This window comes from Schistocerca serialis, chromosome 2, assembly GCF_023864345.2.
Source record: "Schistocerca serialis cubense isolate TAMUIC-IGC-003099 chromosome 2, iqSchSeri2.2, whole genome shotgun sequence".
NCBI lineage: Eukaryota > Metazoa > Arthropoda > Insecta > Orthoptera > Acrididae > Schistocerca > Schistocerca serialis.
The window spans coordinates 323,596,822-323,623,530 of record NC_064639.1 but is presented as its reverse complement, the minus strand read 5'-3'; the positions used below and the strand labels follow the sequence as shown (position 1 = coordinate 323,623,530).

General features: G+C 42.8%; 1 protein-coding gene and 1 pseudogene across 1 annotated transcript in view; both read left to right on the top strand.

Annotated features, from left to right (window-relative positions):
• Positions 1-14,257, top strand: part of LOC126455536 (uncharacterized) — a 31,371-nt gene extending 17,114 nt beyond the window's left edge. Inside the window, exon 3 of the mRNA XM_050091287.1 lies at positions 13,953-14,257. Coding sequence (XP_049947244.1) covers positions 13,953-14,152 — 200 coding nt within the window. The 3' untranslated portion in view covers positions 14,153-14,257. The remainder of the gene's footprint in view (positions 1-13,952) is intronic.
• LOC126459379 (5S ribosomal RNA) lies at positions 7,805-7,922 on the top strand (annotated as a pseudogene).
• Positions 14,258-26,709: the final 12,452 nt, after the last annotated feature.

The following is a 26,709-nucleotide window of genomic DNA, read 5'->3' as shown; positions in this document are numbered from 1 at the left end:
GTAGTATGTATGTATTGTAGTATGAAAAACACAACCATGTTATGCTGTAAGTGTATTCAGGATTCACTTATAATTCATCTACGGGTCCAAACAGACAAAAAAATACAAAGTTCTGCACTCGAGAATGGGAAAAAATGGTTAAATATCAAGATCGGAAAGACGTTTGGGCCTTCTTAACTACAAGGTTCCTAAACAATACATGGAATGTGACACTGCGTGACATCCAGCCATACAGTTATGAGTTCTGTAGTCTCGTTGCCGTGTCTATACAATAACGTACCAAACCAGGGAGACAAAGACAATTTTGGTTGAGTCCTAGGCTGTTACGAGTTGATTCTGCCGACTAGTTTGGTGTTTTTCGAAGGTTTCCTACATCCACACCCATATTAATATTATAAAAAGACATACAGAGGGGTCCAAAAAATGTTTAAAAGTCCATAACTGGCAAACTAATTGACGGAGTTGTCTCATCTTTGGTAGTGTAATAGTTTGTAGTTCCGGCAATCGCCACACAAGCGTTGTATTGCGTTGTTTTGTTTTGTCAGATGACAGTCGCCCAATAGTCAGTGTTTTGTTATTAGTTACACCTAGTTACTCGAGTAAACATGGCTGGCGCAAGGCTTACATTCGATGAAAGGAAGTCAGTTTTGAAGTGGTATTTTAAGTACGAAAACATTAATGAGGTTCAACGGCAATGGCGAAATGAGTATCAAACAAAGCCACCGACAGGTTTAACGATTCGTCGCATGCGAGACAAATTCGAAGCCGAAGGCTGTGTTAAAGATGTACACAAACAACGATCTGGACGACCTGTAACAATAACAAGTCCAGCTAACTCCCGTCGTGTGTTACAACAATTCACTCGCTCACCACAGAAGTCTGTGAGATAGTGTGTGTGCCCGTGGAACTGGAGTGAGTCGCTCAAGTGTTCGGCGAATTTTGAAGACAGCAAAGTGGAAGTGCTACATCCCACGATTGCTACACGCAGTGAACGAGGACGACTCAGATCGTAGAATGGAGTACTGCGAGTGGTTTACTAACATGGTGCGCAACGATGAAGAGTTTGCAGAGATGATTCTGTGGTCTGATTAGGCACAGTTCAAACTTAATGGTACAGTAAATCGTCACAATTGCATCTACTTGTCCGCCGAAAATCCGAACGTCCGTGCAGACAAAGCCGTGAATTTGCCAGGAGTAAATGTGTGGTGTGGGTTGTGATATCGGGGCTTGATTGGGCCACTCTTCTTTGACGGCACAGTTACCGGTGAGGTGTACCTTCAGAAGCTTCAGACATCCATTTTACCTGCCGTCCGAGACTTTTATGGAGACGGAAGAGTTTACTTTCAACAAGATGGTGCCCCAGCCCACTGCCAAAATCGTGTTAGGGCGTATCTCGACCAAAATCTACCAGGAAGATGGATAGGCCGTAGAGGTGCTGTGGAGTACCCACCATGTTCCCCAAACCAAACTCCTCTGGACTTTTACCTGTGGGGAACACTAAAGGATGTCGTTTATCGACAAACGCCACATTCATGTGCAAATATCCAACTGAACACGCAGTCAGTAGTTCGTGCTGCAGTTCGGCGGCATCCTTTGTGTGTGGATGTTAATGGTGACCATTTCGAACACCTACAGTGATATCTTTAAGTTGGACGTTAAGCTACACTTTCACTAAAAATGAGACAACCACGTCTGTTAGTTTGCAAGTTATGGACTTTTAAATAGTAGGTACATTTTTTGGACACCTCTGTATTTTGGATATACCAGTGTAATATGCCTACCGTTAAGGTATAGCAGCGATCGACCTCCAAAATATGTTGATTGGGTAATTATGAAATGATCAAGATACAATCGCCTCGTGTACTTCCCCTCAAATTTATTTCTTGGGCCACGACACGTTCTCAAGCTCAACTAACCAGTTGCATCAAAAATGGAACTTTTGGAATCTTGCCCCCACTTGGATAAATGTCTGCGGACCCCCATGCGCAGAGTCCAGAAAAAAATCACGAACAAGGCCTTTACATTTCTCTCTAGGGTACTCAGTCCCAGAATTAAATTACAAACAGCTACAGACTCCCTGCTCCGAACAAGGTTTTTGAGAGCTTTCCTGGGTTTTCAGGCAAATTCCGAAATTGGTAATCCCCTCATAAGCACAACCAATTGCGAACGCCTCCGTCGCACTACCATTTCGTAGTAATCTGGCTGAAAACAATAGCTGTCTATAGTTTTTGTTGGTTTTTTTAGTACTCTAAAGTGTTTAAACACTTTCGAAACATCTTAACTAACCATTTTCCTTTATTCATGATACCACTGTAAATTCAAAAACAATTTTGGGACATTTTTTCCAGTAGAAATTATAACGTATTTTGGAATTTGTTTCCTGAAGCATTCTCTGGAGGGACGTCAAAAGGAAAAGTGAGTGATCTTCAAAATGGTTCAAATGGCTCTGAGCACTATGGGACTTAACACCTATGGTCATCAGTCCCCTAGAACTTAGAACTACTTAAACCTAACTAACCTAAGGACATCACACAACACCCAGTCATCACGAGGCAGAGAAAATCCCTGACCCCGCCGGGAATCGAACCCGGGAAGCGAGAACGCTACCGCACGACCACGTGCTGCGGACGTGAATGATCTGCGTCGATTTGCAGCCACTAAAATCTGCACAAGAAGATCTGCACCGAAAACCAGTTCGAATATTTCTGTGAAGAATGAACACGCCACATTTTCCACGGAAAACAAGGCTTAAAAACTATTCGAAAAATTGCAACGTAACGGAAGAATAAAAGGAAACGTCCGCTGAGGCTGATTCAGTACGGTACCGAAAGTTGTTTGGATATTAAAAAACTAGCTAGAAATTCTGTGCCTTGAAAGAAAGCAGACTACCACTATTTATGAATGTAATATTCTGCAAGTGCAGGAAATATTTTTGTGTACGACGAACAGCTTACATAAATCAACGACACGTTCTCTTCCATTACCCGTGCCTCCCTCCAATCGTTTCATTAGTTTCTAGACTCTACGTGTGAAGAAACCTACTTGTCTGTAATGGAGGAAGTCATTAAGCTCAGAATGAAAAACGTCATTACCGTGGATTGTTAGATGACGAACGGAAATGTGAAAGTCTGATGTAACAAGATCGGAAGAATGTGGAGGACGTAGAATCGCTTTCTAACAAAATTCTTGGCTAGCTGCTTTCGTAATGTTTGAGGTGTAGGCCTACAGGATTGTTTTCTGTTGCTGCTGCAGCAGCAGCAGCAGCACTTAATACAGCTTCCTGGGCGTTTTCCTTCAACTGCAGCTGCAGGCGCTTAATCTGTTGACAATAAATGACTTCACACTACACGAAAATTTTAAACCACCAACCAGGTGCCATCTTTTGAAACGTTTTTATGAGATCTTGCTTTTTCTTCGGTATTCAGGAACATCATTCCCTTTTGTAAGATAGCACAGCACCTCTTTTCTTGGCTACGAGTGGGCAATATCGTTTAACCACTTATGAAAGAGACGCTAGCACAAATACGCATATAGTGGTTGTGGACTTCCGATTTTTCACTAAGAGTGCTCGCTACCCATACTTTTTCTTTATTTTCACTCGTCAGCCTGAAAATTTGCGAACTAAGCACCTTATTAACTGCAGTAGGACTCTACATCTGCATATAGATGCGTCTATACACTGTGAGGCACAATCGTAGCAGAAGATAGCTTTGCCCCAATTTTAGCTACTCCCCTTCATTGTTCCATTCCCACAGGGAAGGGAGGGAGCAGAAAACCTGATTGTATATATGAAATTAAATGAGCGTATGGCAGCATTGGCCGGGAGGTTCCATCCGGGGAAGTTCGGCCGCCAAGTGCAAGTCTTATTTCAGTCACCGACACATTGGGCGACTTGCGCGTTGATGATGAGGATGAAATGTTGATGAGGACAACACCCAGTCCCCGAGCGGAGAAAATCTCCAGTCCGGAAGGGAATCGAACCCGGGCCTGCTTGCATGGGAGGCGAGCACGTTACCACACAGCTAAGCGGGTGGACATTGTATACACACTATGTGATCAAAGGTATCCGGACATATGGCTGAAAATGACTTACAAGTTCGTGGCGCCCTCCATCGGTAATGGTGGAATTCAATATGGTGCAATGGATCCTGATGCAGTTTGGAATTCCTGTGTGATGGTCCGGATAGATATCTGCCTATTACACATTAATTGCCGAGTGCACCAATCTCGATTAACAGTTAACCGCAGTTAAGTCGATATATAATCCTGTTCAACGCAAATTTCTGGTGCAGCAACATCGATCTAAGTTAAACGAGGGAATCGACTGCGGCTACATTTAACCGTGGCTCTTTCCCGGTTTTCTCGACATAACCACGGTTTAAGAAGCATGCACTATTAAGATGGCAGCACGTCTTGATATAATGGATGGCAATGAGGAAGAATTGTTATACGTTGACCTTTTCAACGTGGCCGAAATCGGGTTGGAGTGATTGTGAAAAGGGGAAACCTTTTTGAAGATTTTGGTGAAAGGAAGTTTGAAGAGAGATTTCGTCTGACGAAAAAAACAGTGTGATGGTTATTAAACCAAATTAATGATAGGTTAGAATTTCCTACTGATCGGAATAATCCTATTTCCCCGATGAACAGAACTTGATTAACGCTATTTTGTCAAAAACTGATATTTTGAGCCCGTGGCTGTATACAGAATATAGGTTGACTCTTAGATAGAAGATTACAGCAACCAGTCACTTTTTATAATGCTATTTATTTATTTAAGCAGCGCCGTTACCGGTTTCGATCCGACAGATTCATCTTCAGACGGCTAGTTCACGTTTTACATTAGATTTTGCCTTTTGTTTCCCCACCTGACGAAATTTCCTTGGGGTGGTGGTGCCCTACAACCAAAACAAAATGTAGATAACGTCTTTTTAACTGTAATTGTGCCTCACAACGATTTTAAGTGATGTAAACAGATTATTATTATTAAAGGGACATAATGGCGCGGATTCTTCATCGTAAGTAACCGAAACATCTTCCCTTTAATAATAATGTCCGAAAGAACAGACACCATCTTCATGCAGTCAAGTTTTGCCGGCACGGTAGTTCAGCGTGTTCGGTCAGAGGCTTTAGCTACCCTTTGTAATAAAAAACTGAGTAAACGGATCAACGATCAACCTGAAAGAGTGTTATCGGACGTCCGCCACGAACAAATTCAACGAAAAATATAGAACAAAATGAGACTAAAAAAATGGATAGAGCGTCTGTCATGTAATCAGGAGATCCCGGGTTCGAGTCTCAGTCTGGGCACACATTTTCAACTCTCCCCATTGATGTATATCAACCCCTGTCGACAGCTTAGGGTCTTGATTTAATTATCATTCTAAGATAGCTGCATGGTCACCGATGGTATCTCTTCTTTCGAAAGAACAGATACCATCTTCATATATTTGCGAATATGTCCCTCTGCCAAACAGTGGCAAGGCAGTATTACGCTTTAACACATACTTTAAACACAGAAATCAACATACGTGCATTTTTCTCTTGACTCTGGACGCAAGAGCAGTTCCTTTTTTATCCGTGTAAAAAAGTAATGCGGAAATAACCGAAATACGCTGTTTCAGTCAATAGGTATGAGAATAAAGTATGTGAAAACGAGACGTAACTATTTGGAATATCAATTATTATGATCGAGCGGTATTAGTGGAACCATTTTTGTTTGTTAACTTTCGTCAATAAGGATTTAAAGCTATCAGTAGTAGGAAAATACGAGGTATCCGCGCTGTAAGCAGAAATAATATGCCAGACATATTTTGTACAGTCGGTGTCAACAACCTGTGACTATTTATTTATTTATTTAACCTGATTTGTTTAGGGCCCTCAACCCTCTCTTATATCGGACCAACGTTTCACAAATGCTCAAATGTGTGTGAAATCTTGTGAGACTTAACTGCTAAGGTCATCAGTCCCTAAGCTTACACACTACTTAACCTAAATTATCCTAAGGACAAACACACACACCCATGCCCGAGGGAAGACTCGAATCTCGCCCGGAATCAGGCGCACAGTCCATGACTGCAGCGTTTAGACCGCTCGGCTAATCCCGCGCGGCAACGTCTCACACGTACAGTAATTATTACATCATAGTTACCTAAGAAAATAACAATTTTAGTATGACAACTAGTTTTAATAATAATAATAACCTAATAATAATAATAATAATAATAATGATGGTGGTAGAAAAAAAGAACAGTTTATAGGTCTACTAAATGTAGGTTTTCTGATACAGCGAGTTCTGGGAAAAGGAAATTTAAAGAGACTGTATCGGCTAAGAATAATGGGAAGCGAGCAAGATCAGGTTGGAAAGGGGGACGTACAAGGGCAACGGATGCATACAGGGACAATGGTAATCTTATCGTTGCTTTAGTAAACGTGTCATAACCTGCCTTCTGAAGACGGAGATATTATTTTCTTCTCTAATGTAAAGCGGGATAGCGTTCTAGAGGCGCCTCCTGCTACAGAGGACTTCGAGAAGATGGCTGAACGATGGAATGGGACAGAAAAGATTTTGGGCTGTCGCGAAAGGGCATTTTTATACAACACCATCAGATGCTATTAAACAAATTTGATGTGCTACGAATTTTTATCTCCGTGGCTCTCCCAATGTTAAACGAATACGCTGTCCTTCTTAAAAAGAACCCACCCCCTTCTGCTGTATCTATTTTATTTAAAACGGAGAAAGTAAGTCAGCACTGATAATTATTAGTATCATCATATTAAATTATCTATTTAATAACTGTAAAACACTTTATTTTTTCATATTTTTATTTATATTGTTTTCCTCTATGTCAACTGATCAAAGAAGTGTAACATCCGCAAATCTGCAAACGGGTGTGTGCTTGGATTCAAAGGGGACAGGGTATGAAATACTAAGCCCTGTTACCTTCTTCTTTTTTTCTTTCTGCTTCTTCTTCTTTTTCTCCTCCTCCCTCTTCCTTGCCTCCTCCCGTGTCTCTCTAGGGTCGACATTGATATAGAGGTTGTGGTTGCCCTTCAAGAACGTTTTCTACATTTTTGTGTAGCTTGTATCTGAGGCAGGAAATGGATACTAGCCTGGTATGCACCTAGTTCCATGTGGGAAACCGCCTGTATACCACAGCCAGGCTCGCTGGCTCATCAGCTCTCGATGTTAACCGCGATGCGGACTAGAACCAGCCCAGAATCCCGGAATCGGAGCGTTAACGCGTTCAGCTGTCCGGGCTGATAAGGAATAAGCCGCATTTAATTAAAAAATTACTGCGAAATAAAAGCAAAATAATGGTAATCTGTGCGAAAGTGTAAGCCTGTTAAGTCAGAATCTGCTGCTGTACTTAGATCAGAATAACGAAGTGACTGACAGCTGCTTGTTCACAGGACGACTACTATAACAACCACCAACCAGAGAATCAGGTTAAGGAAGGGTGCATACGATCGACAGTAGGTGGCCGACAGAAATGTCAACGAATAAACGCACACTTCAGACTGTTTCTGGGAACGCGCTCACGATCTACAGTTCGTGGATAGTTATGAATGATGATGAATAGCTGAGATATCGACGAGGAAGACAAAATCGACGAGTGTAAGTTCATCTCTTGGGAAACGTTAAGTTGAAGGTCGCTTGAATAGACCAGACGTTCAACATGAAGAACATGGTAAACGTTTATGATTTGTTTTCACAAGAGATCAGCATCAACGCACGTTTTGAGACCTTATCCTAACCAGTATTTGGTGTGAAGAAAAGGATTTTTATAGATTATGTAGTGCAAGGGGCAACGGTCTTGCCGCAGTGAATACACCGGTTCCCGTCAGGTCACCGAAGTTAAGCGCTGTTGGGCGTGGCCGGCACTTGGATGGGTGACCGTCCGGGCGGCCATGCGCTGTTGCCATTTTTCGGGGTGCACTCAGCCTTGTGATGCCAATTGAGGAGCTATTCGACCGAATAGTAGCGGCTCCGGTCACAGAAAGCCCCTCCTATCCGATCCTCATCTGAGGATGACACGGCGGTTGGATGGTCCCGATGGGCCACTTGTGGCCTGAAGACGGAGTGCGTGTAGTGCAAGGCTTATCATGGAATTCACATTTAGAATTTTGGCAGTTTTTGGAGGATATTCCACAGAAGCTTAGGTTTAGTATGCCACATACTACTCATATTTTTCAAGCAGCACACAGCTCTGTAAGAAAGAAAGGCGGTATTAGATTTGAAGGCAGATTACATGGACCACTCTTTGAAAGTATGTCACTGCAAGGCACAAGAGGTACAAATGGCGAAATGCAAATTAGGGATTATTTCGCCGATTACTTTGTCACCACATGTGTCAGTTCATTGGCGGTATGATGAAGCAGCTAAGTAATACATAAATGAAGTTAGAATTTCCTTACCCCGCTTTATTTTATCCTTCAAATCCAAATCGTTTCAGTTACCAATAAGCTCCACACATACTTCCTCCCATGGTTTTTTTATTTATGTTTCTGTCATGATATTCTGCACTGCTAGTATGATAACCAAGGACTGTATTAATATACATTTTTAACACAACGCATCAACACAGAGTGACAACTCAACCGATAGTCGTGTGCTTAAAGCCATTTAAACGCGTATGCGTATCGTATCTGGGTCGAGCCGGTAGGAAAATGGAGCTTGTCTCATCTTTTTTGTCAGCCCGGCTGTTTTGTAGGTCGTGTGCTTGCCTCTATTACAATACATGATGTCTATTACAATCAACAAAATAGCCGGTGACCGACAGCCTATCGTGTGTACCTTCCACAGTACCGCATTCTATTGTGCTCTGTCCGCCGTTGTCATATCGCTCTGCTACCTCAGGTGCTAGCTACCACTGTCAGTTGCAGACGACTCTTGCGGCCGGTAACGTAACATCAGTGATTCATCTTTGTTGTTTGCATTGTTTCTCTGTGCGGCGTGTCTACTTTACTTGACGTAATGCGCTAAATTAGTTGTGAAAGTGCGCAGGAAAATGAGAAGACTGCTACCACCTGGCGAAGCAAACCGATACTGCACGATAACGACCAGCGTATCCAGAACGGAAATGCCGGGGTGTTGCTGCAATAGCCATATTGTGTGCGCAGACAAACTGACATCACCCCTCCATAACCTGCTGCCATTCACGTTATTTTGATCGGGGTATAGGTAACATCCACCGCGTATCTTCATCCCATGCATTGCAACGTGCTCGGAATTCGCAATGCGTTCGAGACGTTGCCGTTCAAGCTTATCTCACTCTTTAACGACGGCCATCCTTGCATCATCCAGCGTCAACCTACCTCATATTAGGCATGGTGATGTGTTTTTCTTGTTTCCCTATTTTTGTCCTCCCCATATATATCGCTTACATAGAAGCCGATTACTGAAGTGATCGATACCCACTGGTGTCGAAAGGTTCCTAATATGCACCAAGCTTGATTATATCACTAGATAGACTGTAGTAGTTACGCAGAGATGAAAACTCCTGCAAGGACAGACTAGCTTCGAGAGCTGCATCAAACCAGTGTCTGAACTGGAGACCACAGCAGTAGGCTAATAATAGCAGCAACAACAGGTAGTAAAATTAGGTCATTGGGGTTCCGTGCCTCAGTCTCTAAAAAACATAACTCTTATACGATCGCTTCGTGGACTGTGTGTCTGTGTGTGTATCCGACCGTTAATACACCTTTTCCTCAGTAACGGGTAGACGTATCAAGTTCAAACTTATGTCGCATATTAAGGTCCAGTATAAAAATCTGAAGCTTCTAAGTCAATGCAATCAAAAAGATACAGACGTTTGTCACATATTTTGATACTCGAGAACTCACTCATCGAAACCTACAGACATGAAACTTAGCAACGGGCAAGGCTTCACAGTAAAGGAAAGAAAAAAATTGTTAATTTTTAATTACATACGGTCTAAGGCGCTGCAGTCATGGACTGTGCGGCTGGTCCCGGCGGAGGTTCGAGTCCTCCCTCGGACATGGGTGTGTGTGAAACTTCCTGGCAGATTAAAACTGTGTGCCCGACCGAGACTCGAACTCGGGACCTTTGCCTTTCGGGGGCAAGTGCTCTACCATCTGAGCTACCGAAGCGCCGGCCGTTGGTGGCCGAGCGGTTCTAGGCGCTTCAGTCTGGAACCGCGCGACCGCTACGGTCGCAGGTTCGAATCCTGCCTCGGGCATGGATGTATGTGATGTCCTTAGATTAGTTAGGTTTAAGTAGTTCTAAGTTCTAGGGGACTGATGACCTGAGATGTTAAGTCCCATAGTGCTTAGAGCCAAGCTACCGAAGCACGACTCACGCCCGGTACTCACAGCTTTACTTCTGCCAGTACCTCGTCTCCTACCTTCCAAACTTTACAGAAGCTCTCCTGCGAACCTTGCAGAACTAGCATTCCTGAAAGAAAGAACTAGCACTCCTTTCTTTCAGGAGTGCTAGTTCTGCAAGGTTCGCAGGAGAGCTTCTGTAAAGTTTGGAAGGTAGGAGACGAGGTACTGGTAGAAGTAAAGCTGTGAGTACCGGGCGTGAGTCGTGCTTCGGTAGCTCAGATGGTAGAGCACTTGCCCGCGAAAGGCAAAGGTCCCGAGTTCATGTCTAGGTCGGGCACACAGTTTTAATCTGCCAGGAAGTTTCATATCAGCGCACACTCCGCTGCAGAGTGAGAATCTCACTATGGGTGTGTGTGTTTGTCCTTAGGATAATTTAGGTTAAGTACTGTGTAAGCTTAGGGACTGATGACCTTAGCGGTGAAGTCCCATAAGATTTCACACACATTTGAACATATTTTTGTAATTACATAACACGAACAAATATTTTGTCATTTTTCGTCCATCTCTATGTTGGTGTCGGCCCGTCTGCTAAGACACTTTGTCTCTATAACCGGTCGCCGTTTCAAACTCAAATTTATGCCACGTACTAAGGTCTAAAGCCCTTTGGCGGTGAAAAAATTGTAAGCTTCTAAGTTAGTGCAATCAAAAGAAACAGCCATTTATGTCACATATTTTGATACTCGGAAACTCCCGAGCTTTCCGTTGCCCTAGAATCATGAAATTTGGCAAGACGCAAAGTTTCACAGTTCAAGTAAGGAAAAATTCTAAAATTATTAATTTGTAATTACATGACACGAAAAAATATTTTGTCTTTTTATCCGTTTGTGTGTCAGTCTGTGAACAGGATGGCTTATAAAATTCAAATTTATGTCACTTACTAAGGTCTACGGTCCTTTGGCAATGTAAAAGATTTAAGCTTCTAAATCAGTGCAATCAAAAAAGCTGCCATTTATGTCATACATTTTAATACTCGCAAACGCACTCATCAAGACCTATAGGGCACTTCCCGTTGACGTTGAATCACGAAATTTGGCAAGAAGCAAGGTTTCACAGCACAAGTTAAACATTCTGGAAGTTGTTATTTTATGATTATATCACATAAAAAATACCTTTTCGCCATTAGAACATACACTGCATTCATCATCCATCAAAAACATAGTAGACGATTGTTACTGCATGGAAACATAAAGTGTAAGTTGTAGTCAATTTTTTGTAAGTAAATAAGTGTTATATTAAATCTTCTGTATCGATATACGAGGGTAATCCCAAAAGTAAGGTCTCCTATTGTTTTATAACTACAGAACTCTGTTTGTGTGGCAGTTGGTCGCACTGTTATGAAGAGTGCTTTACGCGCTGTGTGTAAACATGCGCACGCCGTACTGAGGCGCTCAGTCTTGTCTTGGCAGCCGTTGAGAGTGGTGCTCCCATAGGATGTTACCGCCAAGTGCGAATTGCGCGCAGTTATTCGGTTTTTGAACGCAAAGAGCACTGCGCCGACTGAAATCCATCGCCAATTGAAGGAAGTGTATGGTGAGCCATGCATATACGTCAAAAATTTTCGTAAGTGGTGTAGACAGTTTGCTACTGGTCGGACCGAAATTCACGACGAACAGCATGGCGGCGATCTAGTATGATGGGCATACAAAAACTGCCACAGCGTCAATTGTATCGACAGAAATGGTGATTATGACGAAAAAAAACTAAATGTTCAAGCTGTAAACTGATGTAAACCATTGTGGAAATAAACAGATCTACGTACTTATAACAAAAAAAAGGATATCTTACTTTTGGGATTACCCTCGTATATAAACTGAAATCCTCTGCTCGCTTCTTTCTGTATGTTCGGACTAGTCTGACGAATTCCTGTAGATATTTTGATAGGATTTTAGAATTCCTGTGACCAATATCTTCCCAGTATCTATAAGGAAACAGGCAAAAATCTTGGAGATTCTTATATCACGAGAATCTGCAAGATTATATATATATAATAGTCTGCGAACCGAGAACCTCAAAGATTTTTGCCTGTTATATACTACTGGCCATTAAAATTGCTACTCCACGAAGATGACATGCTACAGACGCGAAATTTAACCGACAGGAAGAAGATGCTGTGATATGCGAATTATTAGTTTTTCAGAGCATTCATACAAGGTTGACACCGGTGGCGACACCTACAACTTACTGACATGAGGAAAGTTTCCAACCGATCTCTCATACACAAAGAGCAGTTGACCGGCGTTGCCTGGTGAATTGTTGTTGTGATGCTTCGTGTAAGGAGGAGAAATGCGTACCATAACGTTTCCGACTTTGATAAAGGTCGGATTGTAGCCTATCGCGATTGCGGTTGATCGTATCGCGACATTGCTGCTCGCGTTGGTCGAGATCCAATGACTGTTAGCAGAATATGGAATCGGTGGGTTCAGGAGGGTAATACGGAACGCCGTGATGGATCCCAACGGCCTCGTATCACTAGCAGTCGAGATGACAGGCATCTTATCCGCATGGCTGTAACGGATCGTGCAGCCACGTCTCGATCCCTGAGTCAACAGATGGGGACGTTTGCAAGACAACAACCATCTGCACGAACAGTTCGACGATGTTTGCAGCGGCATGGACTATCAGCTCGGAGACCATGGCTGCGGTTACCCTTGACGCTGCATCACAGACAGGAGCGCCTGTGATGGTGTACTCAATGACGAACCTGGGTGCAGGAATGGCAAAACGTAATGTTTTCGGATGAATACAGGTTCTGTTTACAGCATCATGATGGTCGCATCCGTGTCTGGCGACATCGCGGTGAACGCACATTGGAAGCGTGTATTCGTCATCGCCATACTGGCGTATCACCCGGCGGGATGGTATGGGGTGCCATTGGTTACACGTCTCGGTTACCTCTTGTCCGCATTGACGGCACTTTGAACAGTGGACGCTACATTTCAGATGTGTTACGACCCGTGGCTCTACCCTTCATTCGATCCTTGCGAAACCCTACATTTCAGCAGGATAATGCACGACCGCATGTTGCAGGTCCTGTACGGGCCTTTCTGGATACAGAACATGTTCGACTGCTGCCCTGGCCAGCACATTCTCCAGATCTCTCACCAACTGAAAACGTCTGGTCAATGGTGGCCGAGCAACTGGCTCGTCACAATACGCCAGTCACTACTCTTGATGAACTGTGGTATCGTGTTGAAACTGCATGGACAGCTGTACCTGTACACGCCATCCAAGCTCTGTTTGACTCAAAGCCCAGGCGTGTCAAGGCTGTTATTACGGCCAGAGGTGGTTGTTCTGGGTACTGATTTCTCAGGATCTATGCACCCAAATTGCGTGAAAATGTAATCACATGTCAGTTGTAGTATAATATATTTGTGCAATGAATACCCGTTTATCATCTGCATTCCTTCTTGGCGTAGCTATTTTAATGGCCAGTAGTGTATGTAGTTAGGTCTGCACGTAAACCTGAGTACACGAGTTCTACTCCCACTCGGCCGTTTTTCCTGATGTTACAGTTTGGGTCCAGCAGCGTGTATTTAGATGGCAATACGATTTTCATTAGCGATTGCTGAAGTCTGTCCGTGAGAGTGGGGCGTGTGGTGTTGCAGACGAGGTGCCGGCGTGGCTGATCCGCGAGAAGCGCGTGCTGGCGGTGAGCATCTGCAAGCCGGACGCGCCGCCGCACCTGCTGCTGCTGGGCCGCAAGCCCGAGTACCCGCTGACGGTGGCGGCGCGCCTCGGCCGCTCCATCACGGGCGCGCGCTTCCGCTCCGGCTTCCTCTGCACCGCCACTGTGCGCTTCACCTGAGGCCGCCGGCGCAGCCGCCGTCGCTACACCCCACCCCGCACCGTCCCACTCTCCCATCGCACCGTCTAACATGTAAAACTCGCCAATAAAACTTTTTTTACCCGACTTCTTTGTACTTTATTACAAACGACCACTAAATCCTTCATTGAAATTAATCCGTGCAAATTATAAAAATGGATGTACGTACGTAAAATTCTATGTACTGACTTGGCAGAAAATCCTAAGAAATTTTCGTCTTATGTCCAAGCGGTAGGTGGATCAAAACAAAATGTCCAGACACTCTGTGACCAAAATGGTATTGAAACAGAGGATGACAGACTAAAGGCCGAAATACTAAATGACTTTCTCCAAAGCTGTTTCACAAAAGAAGACTGCACTGTAGTTCCTTCTCTAGATTGTCGCACAGATGACAAAATGGTAGATACCGAAATAGATGACAGAGGGATAGAGAAACAATTAAAATCGCTCAAAAGAGGAAAGGCCGCTGGACCTGATGGGATACCAGTTCAATTTTAACAGAGTACGCGAAGGAACTTGCCCCCCTTCTTGCAGCGGTGTACCGTAGGTCTCTAGAAGAGCGTAGCGTTCCAAAAGATTGGAAAAGGGCCCAGGTCATCCCCGTTTCCAAGAAGGGATGTCGAACAGACGTGCAGAACTATAGACCTATATCTCTAACGTCGATCAGTTGTAGAATTTTGGAACACGTATTATGTTTGAGTATAATGACTTTTCTGGAGACTAGAAATCTTCTCTGTAGGATTCAGCATGGGTTTCGAAAAAGACGATCGTGTGAAATCCAGCTCGCGCTCTTCGTCCACGAGACTCAGAGGGCCATAGACACGGGTTCACAGGTAGATGCCGTGTTTCTTGACTTCCGCAAGGCGTTCGATACAGTTCCCCACAGTTGTTTAATGAACAAAGTAGGAGCATATGGACTATCAGACCAATTGTGTGATTGGATTGAAGAGTTCCTAGATAACAGAACGCAGCATGTCATTCTCAATGGAGAGAAGTTTTCCGAAGTAAGAGTGATTTCAGGTGTGCCGCAGGGGAGTGCCGTAGGACCGTTGCTATTCACAATATACATAAATGACCTTGTGGATGACATCGGAAGTTCACTGAGGCTTTTTGCGGATGATGCTGTGGTATATCGCGAGGTTGTAACATTGGAAAATTGTACTGAAATGCAGGAGGATCTGCAGCGAATTGACGCATGGTGCAGGGAATGGGAATTGAATCTCAATGTAGACAAGTGCAATGTGCTGCGAATACATAGAAAGATAGATCCCTTATCATTTAGCTACAATATAGCAGGTCAGCAACTGGAAGCAGTTAATTCCATAAATTGTCTGGGAGGAGGCATTAGGAGTGATTTAAAATGGAATCACCATATAAAGTTGATCGTCGGTAAAGCAGATGCCACACTGAGATTCATTCGAAAAACCCTAAGGAAATGCAATCCGAAAACAAAGGCCCACTGCTTGAATACTGCTCAGCAGTGTGGGATCTGTACCAGATGGGGTTGATAGAAGAGATAGAGAAGATCCAACGGAGAGCAGCGCGCTTCGTTACATGATCATTTAGTAATCGCGAAAGCGTTACGGAGATGATAGATAAACTCCAGTGGAAGACTCTGCAGGAGAGACGGTCAGTAGCTCGGTACGGGCTTTTGTTGAAGTTTCAAGAACATACCTTCATCAAGCAGTCAAGCAGTATATTGCTCCCTCCTATGTATATATCGCGAAGAGACCATCAGGATAAAAACTAGAGCCCACACAGAGGCATATCGACAATCTTTCTTTCCACGAACAATACGAGACTGGAATAGAAGGGAGAACCGATAGAGGTACTCAAAGTACCCTCCGCCACAGAACGTCAGGTGGCTTGCGGAGTATGGATGTAGATGTAGATGAACGTATGTATCTATGTTCCACATCTCCTACTAAAGCACTGGACTTATTTCAACCAAACTTGGTACACATATCATCTACTGTCTGGAAAGGATCACTATTGGGGTAAGAACCACCCACCTTTCAAAAGGGTGGGGGTAGGGGTGACAAAGTAGCATAGCCTATGACGCGTGAATACCCATACTTTGGTCATTCAGTATTTAAGAGTGAGAGCACTTAAAGACTTGCAAGAAATTTTACATGTAATTTCAAACCTGAACGAAATTTCTCTCGCTGAAGAGGCTCACAAAATAATAAAAGGAAAAAAGTTTGTCGCTTACATTTTCGCTGTTCATGCAGTAAAACTGCTAGACTATAAGAAGCATGACGTTTTAATTTGTTACTTCTTTACTGATACCTCTATTCGCAACTCATTTCGCATACGGCATCCGCATAAGTCGTTGAAAGAACCTAGAAAAATGCCGTCTTACAGCGTGTAGTTCAAGACGTGTGATGTCATAAACACTGAAATATGTGAGCAAGCATGACTTTTTAATTTATTACTTCTTTACTACTAACTCTGTTCAAAACACATTTGGAGACGGTACACACATATACCATTGGATGTACCTCCAAAATTACATCATTGTACAGCACATAGTTCAGGAGATACGACGTTGTAGACATTACGATGGGTGAAAATGAAACTGTAGGGCGAAATTCGCTATACATACAGGTGAAATATGTGTGCAAATATGTTAAATATGTACGAAATACATTTGACATGTGCGTATGCCATCAAAGTCACAGGCACAAACCTCATCCTAGACCCTGGGACGATTTCAGTCAAATCTGGTACATATATTAGTTGCAATCTGGAAAGAATTACTTCAGCGATAAGAACCACCAGCCTCCAGCTTGGGTGAGTGTGATAACGTAGAGACGGAAGCGAGGACGACGATATGGACAGCAGTGAAGGAGAAGAAGGAGATAGGCACATATAGGAGGAGGTGGAGATGGACAGAGATAGGGGAGGGCGAAATGGACAGACAGATGGGACAGAGAAAAGAAAGAGGAAATGATCAGCAGGCAGGGGCAAGAAGAGACAGGCAGAGAAATGAGGCAGGAGGGGATGGACAGAGGGGGAGGAGGAAATGGAAAGACAGAGGGAAGAGGAGGAGATGGAGGCAGAAAGGAAAGAGGAGGAGATGGACAGACGAGGAGGGAGGATGAGATGAACAGAGAGAGAGAGAGGAAAGAGGAGACTGACGAAGAAATGGGAAGGAGGAGATTGACAAAGGGTGGGGGAGGAGGAGATGGAATTAGAGGGAGAGGAGGAGATAGAAGGGGCAGGAGCAGATTGACAGAAAGAGGGGAGAGGAGGACAAGGACAGAGGGAGATGCAGGAGGAGATGGACAGAGAGAAGGAAGGAGCAGGTCTAGAGCGACAGAGAGGAGAGAGAAGGGGATGGACTAATAGAAGACTGGAATAAATAACTACCCAGGTAACACTGGAATTCTTAGCTAGTAGCATTATACAGAAGCTCATATGCTGTTGATGGATTATGAAACAGAATTTTGAAAAGTCGTTCCACCTAAATAAGTCATGTCCTTAGTTACAGGTACATATGTAAAGCATCACGCACAGCGAATTTTTTCAGGCAGGAACAACACATGCAGCTATTAATCGTCTTTGTAAGAAAGATGACAAGAAACACTTAAACCGTTATCGTCCAATTTTCTTAGTGATATCTTTTCTCAGAATATTCGAAGAGTAATCTCACATTTAATTACAAACAATTTATTCACCGTACCACAGTTTGGATTCCAGAAGGGTTGCCCAACTGAGAATTCTGTTTACGCATTCAACCACCAAATGCAGGGTGACGCACAGAAAGCCGGCCCTGAGCAGTGTTGCCAACTCTCCAAAAAGAAATACGCTAAATGTTTATACAAGAGAAAAACAAAAAGAAAGCTGAAATAAAACAAGTTGGATTAGTGTGTTGTTTTATTTTTGCAATAATTATACTGTGTTACAGATTAGCCTGAATCTACATTTATTTGTAAATTGTCAGATCTACTGGGCATTAAAGTAATACAAACAATTAACTGCGAGTGTATAGCATTATTTGAATTACATATGCTTGCTAAGGTGGAAACAATAGATTTGTATTGTGAAAAGTTCATAACAGATTATATGTGGCACTATACATATTAATTTAAACAATAATTTTTATCCATGAAACATACATTTAGAGAAGACGAGTTACTCTCACTATTCTCCATATTCAAGGATACAATTTAACTTTAATTTTACACCCAAGACATTTTTGTGAGTTGAGTTATCAGCATGAGCAGGCATTGATGGGAGCATGTATGTTGTTCATGTATGTGGGATATTTACGGTGGCTGTCCTTCGAATAGTATTTTCTGGGGTTGAGAACAAGCAGGCAGTTTGGTCACTTAGTAATAAATCTTGCAGTGGACGTTTGGAGCTTGAAAGTCACGTGTAGGTATTAGGGAAAGGAACATCTCAAAGCACTTACCGGGGACAGAATGCTGGGCCCAAGTATTTCTTACACTGGTGTGCAGACAATGCATTCGGTCAAAGAGGCGAAAAAACTGCCTACCTGGACCTACCTGTTAGGTGCCTCTTGCCACAGCAGGGCAGTGGTGTGGAGAGAAATCTAGGTCACTGTAAAAATTTGCGAGTTTCCTTATTCACCATGGGCAGGACACTATCGAGGGAACCATCAGATGGTGTCATCCATCTGCCTGCTTAGCTTTTTGGGAAGGCTCAGGCCTTCAAAATGGTTTTAGACGGAACACAACATTGATGGATGCTCTGAAATGGTCTGTGTTGGGTTACAGAAACACTTCTCCTAGTTTAGCATGGGCCCCTTATAAGACACGCGTTAATGTTATAGGGCATCCGGATAATGATCTCCATGATACACGTGTTGTTCACTTCAGAGTTATATGGAAACTCAAAAACTACCGTATGAAGTGGCCGTGGAAAAAAACAAGTTGGGAGTATAATCTCTCCTACTTTCTGTGAAGGACTTTGCGAGTCAGAGACTGGCTGCTTCTCCTGAAAGGAGAATAATTTTAACTTGATTGGCAGTGAAGTAGAGCAGGTATGTTAGAGGGGAGACATAGAGTTCGTGAAGTCTTGTAATTGGCACAAAACCCCTGAGGAGAGGAAACACTTGGTCTTCCGATTCAGACTATAGTCTGGAGTGGGTCTTCTGATTCAGACTAAGGTGTGGACAGGATTCTGGTCTTGACTTTTGTTATGAGTAGGCTGTACTTGGGACACTTGTCCTGAACCGTGACTTCGCGCTAGCACTGGTCTTGACTAGGGAGCCTGGGGTCAGGACTTAGCTGTACCGACAGTTCATTCGTGACAGGTCTGCCGCCTTGACGTTTGGTCTCCTTGTGTGCACTGCCGTATGAGTGAGTCAAATTGGTTAATGGTATGACCAGCGAACGGGAGTATCACACTCTGGAACCTGACGAGGTTTCAGAGCTCCATTAGAGAGTAATTGCGGAATTACACGCGCCGCACATCGCTGCTCTGCAGACGCTAGAACTACGACGGTCACCTGAGACAGCGCCACACATCAAGAAAACGGGTACGTTTTTTAAGTGTCGTGACACCAACAGTACTGAGAAATGTCTTCATTAATGTTAACACTAATTATGTACAGTGTACGGATGTGAACTGACTCGTTCCACATCATTTGGATAAAACAATCGTTCAAATGATCTACGGAACATATAATTAACTAATCACGTCGAAGCAAAGACAATGCGACGACTCGGAGAATTAAAACTGATGAAAGGGACCATTAGTGGCACTTCAAAGGAAACATTAGTTCACACACACGACCTTATTTAGACCAATTCTCGAATATGCAGCGCCTGCCAAGATGGCTAATCCGAATCAAAGACAGAGAGAAGTCTAAGAACAGTAACAATATATGGTATAATACGGCAAACAACACCACATACGAAACAGCCAAAATATATATACCTTTAAAATACCGACTCTTCGAACTTTCTGGTGAATGCTAAAACCGGACTTCACAGATTAAGCACTAGTATGGTTACGGCAAAGTTATTTCATTTCAGTTACCTGTTACATACAACAGCCCATTACACGAAGAAAACATACGAAGTTTACAACTAAACAGAACTGAAAACAGGACTAGTCAGCGACATCAACAATACAAAAACGTTTTACACGGACTGCTTAACAGTAGCAAAGTTTCGTTGACTTACTAAAACTATTTAATGTCTGTGTGAGTGTGTGTATGTGTGTGTGTGTGTGTGTGTGTGTGTGTGTGTGTGTGTAAATTCCTAAGGGACCAAACTGCTGAGGTCATCGGTCCCTAGACTTACACACTACTTAAAATAAGTTGTGCCAAGAACAACACACACACATGCCCGAGGGAGGACTCTTAACCTCCGGCGGGAGGGACCGCGCAATCCGTGACATGGCGCCTCAAACCACGAGGCCACTCAGCGCGGCACTATTTTATCAAGCAACGTCTTTCGAAGCACAAACCTCATCTTCAAGTTACAATGACAATACAAAAAATATTCAAGACATAGATATTAAAATTGTTGTTTATAGTCTGGGCATGTCTGTGGTCATCCTGCGGAGAAAGATAAGAAGAAACTATTTCGACGGAATATCCACTTCGTTTATTGGTCTCCTGTTCACACAAAATAATTTTAAATAATCACTGAAGTCGTTCATATGAAAGAAGCTATCTTCTTGTGGTGTGTTCAGTTACCACCACTGTTATGGTTCCCTGCAGGGCTGCCCAGGATACGGTGGCCGATGCACATGATCAATTTTCGTCCGAGGTGCTGGGCGAGTTCATTAGTTAGTTCAGAAGGGGAGGCCATTGTTTGCCCGACTTCGGCCGGTTGGCGAGGCGCTGCGATGACAGAGGCGCACGGCCTGCAGCCTTTCACGAAACTTTTATACAGAAACCATTCGGTACAAAAAATCATTTTTGCGTTATTTATACCTCTATCTGTCAATTTCATGATGACATGTCCATCATTTATTAATGGTCATAGTTACTGTGATTCTTGTATTTAAGTAAGATACTGCGCGAACTTCGAAATGGTTTGCAATCACAAATAGATGTCATGGTCATTATTATTGTGTTACTTGCATTTAAGTAAGATACTGTACGAACTTCGAAAAAGTTTGCAATCAAAAATAGGTGTCACTGTGATTTTACGTGTGGTGCGTATTGCGTAATATGTCGTTGTGTACGAAATTTAGCTAAGATATTTAATTTCTCTTCAGATTTGGGTGGAGGTCTCTGTCACCAATCTCAAAACAAAAAAAAAAAAACTTATATGGCGCACTCATTTGTGATCATGCATGTCAGCGATAAATCCAGAATGAAATATCAGAAATAGTTCTCATATTTCATAAGCGATATGAGATATCGAAAAGAGCTTTTCGCAAATGATAGCACGCAAAGAGGAGAGTTCACATGCGCTACAGTTTGGAACCGAGCGACCGCTACGGTCGCAGGTTCGAATCCTGCCTCGGGCATGGATATGTGTGATGTCCTTAGGTTAGTTAGGTTTAATTAGTTCTAAGTTCTAGGCGACTGATGACCTGAGAAGTTAAGTCGCATAGTGCTCAGAGCCACTTGAACAATTTTTTTTTTGGAGAGTTCACATGGCTCTGAGCACTATGGGACTTAACTTCTGAGGTCATCAGGCGCCTAGAAATTAGAACTACTTAAACCTAACTAACCTAAGGACACCACACACATCCATGCCCGAGGCAGGATTCGAACCTGCGACCGTAGCGGTCGCACGGTTCCAGGCGGTAGCGCCTAGAACCGCTCGGCCACACCAACCGGCAAGAGGAGAGTATTTTGCTACATTCTTATTATCCCATATTCATTATCTACTGTATGATTCCATTAACCAAAAACTTTTCGTTGAAATACTTTAATTTTTAAGGGCCATCGATAGCTGGTGAAATGAGAAATGTTGTGGAGTTTGGAACAACATGCTGCTGTTGTTATGGTCTTCAGTCTGAAGACTGGTTTGATGCAGCTCTCCATGTTACTCTATCCTGCACAAGCCTCATCGTCTCCAAACAGCTACTGCAACATGCATACTTCTGAATCTGTTTACCATATTTATCTCTTGGCCTCCCTCTACGATTTCTGCCCACCACACTTTCCTCCAGTACTAAATTGGTGATCTCTCGATATCTCAGAATGTGTCCTATCAACCGATCCCTTCTTCTAGTCAGCCGGCCGCGGTGGTCTTGCGGTTAAGGCGCTCAGTCCGAAACCGCGCGACTGCTACGGTCGCAGGTTCGAATCCTGCCTCGGGCATGGATGTGTGTGATGTCCTTAGGTTAGTTAGGTTTAAGTAGTTCTAAGTTCTAGGGGACTGATGACCACAGATGTTAAGTCCCATAGTGCTCAGAGCCATTTGAACCAATATTCTAGTCAGGTTGCGCTACAAATTTCTTTTCTCATCAGTTCTTTTCAGTACGTCCTCATTAGTTATGTGATCTACCCATCTAATCTTCAGGATTCTTCGGTGGTACCACATTTCCAACGCTCTTCTTCTCTTCTTGTCTAAAGCGTTTATCGTCCATGTTTCACTTCCCTACAGCGCTACCACTCCACACAAATACCTTCAGACAAGACTTCCTAAATCTGAAATTTATGCTCGATGTTAACAAATTTCTCTTGTTCAGAAACGCTTTTCTTGACATTGGTAGTCTACATTTAATATCCCCTCTACTTTGGCCATCATTAGTTATTTTACTGCGCAAATAAAAAACCCATCTACTACTTTACGTGTCCCCTTTCCTAATATAATTCACTCAGTATCACCTGATTTAATTCGACTACGTTCCATTATCTTTATTTTGTAAGTAGGCTGTTTAGGTTTTTTTATTGGTAACGCCACCTCTGTATGAAAATCACTGGCTGTGCTGTGTGCAGTCTGTGGCTGCTTTGCATTGTTGTAATACTCGCCATTGTAGTGTTAGGCAGCTGGCTGTGAACAGCGCGTAGCGTTGCGCAGTTGGAGGTGAGCCGCCAGCAGTGGTGGATGTGGGGAGAGAGATGGCGGAGTTTTGAAATTTGTCATGAACTGCTATATTTATATATGATGATATCAAGGTAAATACATTGTTTGTTCTCTATTAATATCTTTGATTTGCTAACTATCCCTATCAGTAGTTAGTGCCTTCCATAGTTTGAATCTTTTATTTAGCTGGCAGTAGTGGCGCTCGCTGTATTGCAGTAGCTTGAGCAGCGAAGATTTTTGTGAGGTAAGTGATTTGTGAAAGGTATAGTTTAATGTTAGTCAGGGCTATTCTTTTGTAGGGAATTTTAAAAGTCAGATTGCGTTGCGCTAACAAAATATTGTGTGTCAGTTTAAGCACAGTTATGTATAATTGTTCAAAGGGGACGTTACATATGGCGACCCTGCCAGGATACCTCACTGGAATCTTCTGATTTTTTTTCTTATAGTTTGTGTAATTAGTGTAGCTATTGTTTATTGCTAGCGCGTAATTGTAGAGAAAATCTCCTTTGTAGTTGCAGTCTTTCATTGTTGTACAGTAAAACAGTTGTGGCATGCATGTAGATTTCGCAGCTGCAATTAACTAGATATTATTTTCAGTGCTATGTTAATGTGTTCTCTTATTTTTGATCTTCAAATTGTGTTTTTCTGTGTTATCGCGTGAAATATTGTGACAATAATGGCGTGTGAAAAACGTAACACTAGGCTCCAAAGTAAAATGAGAAATAATAGTGACGACGAGCGTAGCTTGCCACCACCACTGTGTAATGAATTAACAGACGTTCAAAGTAGTAATTTGGTAACTGTGCATAGGGAAATGGAGCGGGCGTCAAATAATGGTATAGACAGTGAAACAGGTAGTGAACAGGGAAGCATTATCGATCGATCGCTCGGCAACAGCTCGCCTCAGGAATCCGAAATGACAGGACTCAATTTTGCAAATACTGTGCATTCAGGGTTTGCGTCCTCACCGTTTTTTCAAATGAGTCAAGACACATTTTCCGCTTGTCAAAATGTGAATGTTGCCGGTGCAAATTCACTGCCGAAAAGCACTGAGGAACATGTTTCAGACACCAGTGCATTGTTATTACAATTAATGCAACAAATGGGACAAAAGCTTGAAAAGTTAGACACAATGGAACAACACCAGAGACAAACACAGCAACAGTTAGACACAGTGGAACAAAATCTCAAAAAGTTAGACACAGTGGAACAAAATCTCAAAAAGTTAGACACAGTGGAACAAAATCTTAAAAAGTTAGACTCATTGGAACAAACTCTTGAACAAACACGTGAAGACTTAACTACTGAGTTACATAACATTGAATCAAAATGTCAAAAAGTCTGTAATGACGTAAAAACACAAATTTGTGAGCATTTTCAACCTATTTTTTCGCGGCATGAAAATGCATTACAGAATCACGAAGCAGCCATAAAAGAACTGCAAACCACTGTTCATGAAAATCATGAGACCTTGTGGGCTAAAATTGACTCAGTTGCATCTACCGATTCGGTTACGCAACTTGCAAAAACTCAGGAAAACTTAAAGGACACAGTAGATTCGATTTCAACACAAATGGACACTCTGAAACTTGGTTCAGAAAAACACACTGAGAAAATGTGTTCACTATCGGAGAAAGTAGCCGAACTTTCGGATCAGGTCACTAACTTATCTACAAAGGTAGATGATGATCTGAATGACACAAGACCTGTAGCCTTCACTGACACAGAAGAGTATGAACAAATTAGAAAATTCAAACAGAATCAAAATCAAATCAATACACAGTACAAAAGAGAAATCCGGGAAGTACAAGATCAGCTGACACAGGTAATACAAGAATTACGTATTTCAGAGGATACTCGCGCCCCAATACGGGAAGAGGGACACAGAAATACGGAACAGCCACAATATAATAACACAGGGCATTTCGGAAGTTATGAAAGAAATTGGCAATGTGCACCGAATTTTGAGATGGAACGGCCGACACGACCTAACAATGACCGATATGCGACTCGCCGACATGATGATTTTGACTATAAGCTATTCATTACTACACGTAAATTCAAAACATTTAAGAATTCTGGCAACGACATTCATCCACAAGCATGGCTCCATCAATTCTCGCATTGTTTTCCTCCCAACTGGTCGTTAGAACACAGATTAGAATTTATGTGTGGCTACTTGGAGAATGAACCAGCTGTAAGAATGCGATCGGTAATTCACGATTGCTACAGTGAAGGAGAGTTTTACTATGCCTTCCTCTCAGCATATTGGTCTCAAGCCACACAAGACCGGGTAAAACATAGCATCATAATGATGAAACGTTTCGAACAATCTGAATTTTCCAGTCTTATGAAATATTTTGAAGACATGTTGCATAAGAATCAGTATCTTTCAAACCCATACAGCCCCTCAGAACTCATCCGCATTTGCTTAATCAAACTGCCTGAACATTTACGACATATTATTTTGGCAGGACGTTGCAAAGACGACATTGAAGCATTTCAGGGACTCTTACAAGAATTAGAAATTGACACCGACAATCGCGGAATGCGGAAACAGGAACACAACAATTACAGGTCACATCCGTCACAATTCCTCGATAATAACTGGACGCGACAAGGCTATTCTCACAACACAAATCGTGACCAAAACAGACACCACCCGTATGACAACCGTTGGCAGAGTAGTAATAATTACAGGGAAAGATCACCTCTCCGCGGTAATGACTATCACAGAGACAATCAGAGAAACAGACAATATGGGAACCAAAACAATTATTATTACGGGAGACAGAATAACTTGAGACGCAACGGTCCAGCGCGCAGTTACGATTCAGGGAGAAATTCTCCACCACTTAACCGACAAGAAAGAAACTACAGGAACTACCGACATGACGACAGACGATGTGATCATAACGACAGACCTGAATTGCATCAGAACTGGCGGGATTCAAACAGAGCAGGGCCCTCTCGTCACGGTGAATTTGTAGAAGTTAGGTCTCCAAACCCCAATAACGACGCGCGCCAACAAAGAGACAATAGGCAATGACTCACACCGCTGGCAGCCACAAAACATACTTATGAAACTGACGACGCAGCTGCCGTAGCTAGTAATTACGTAAAAATGGAAGACATTAGGGACATCTTACTCCAGGAACACGACATAAAACATAACAACATTGCATATCCTGTGATTCACATTACAGTAAATGATGTAAAATTTACGGCAGTACTTGACTCTGGCAGTCCCATCTCAGTAATTAGTGAAACAGCCTTTAGCAAATGCAACAAATTGAACGATTGCCCCACACTTCCGTTACGTAAGATTAAATTACAAGGTGCAATCTTTGGAAAAAGTGTAGATGTACGCCAACAAACCAACTTAGAATTCTTTTGTCAAAGCCACAGCTTCTCTACGAACTTTCTTATTGTTCCATTATTGTCGACGGAACTTATATTGGGAGTAGACTTTTTGAATGAATTCAAAGCAATCTTAAACTTTCACGATGCTGAAATAAGTTTAGAGAAGGAAGGTAAGTCAATAGCTTTGAAATTTGAAGATTGGCTCTCAAA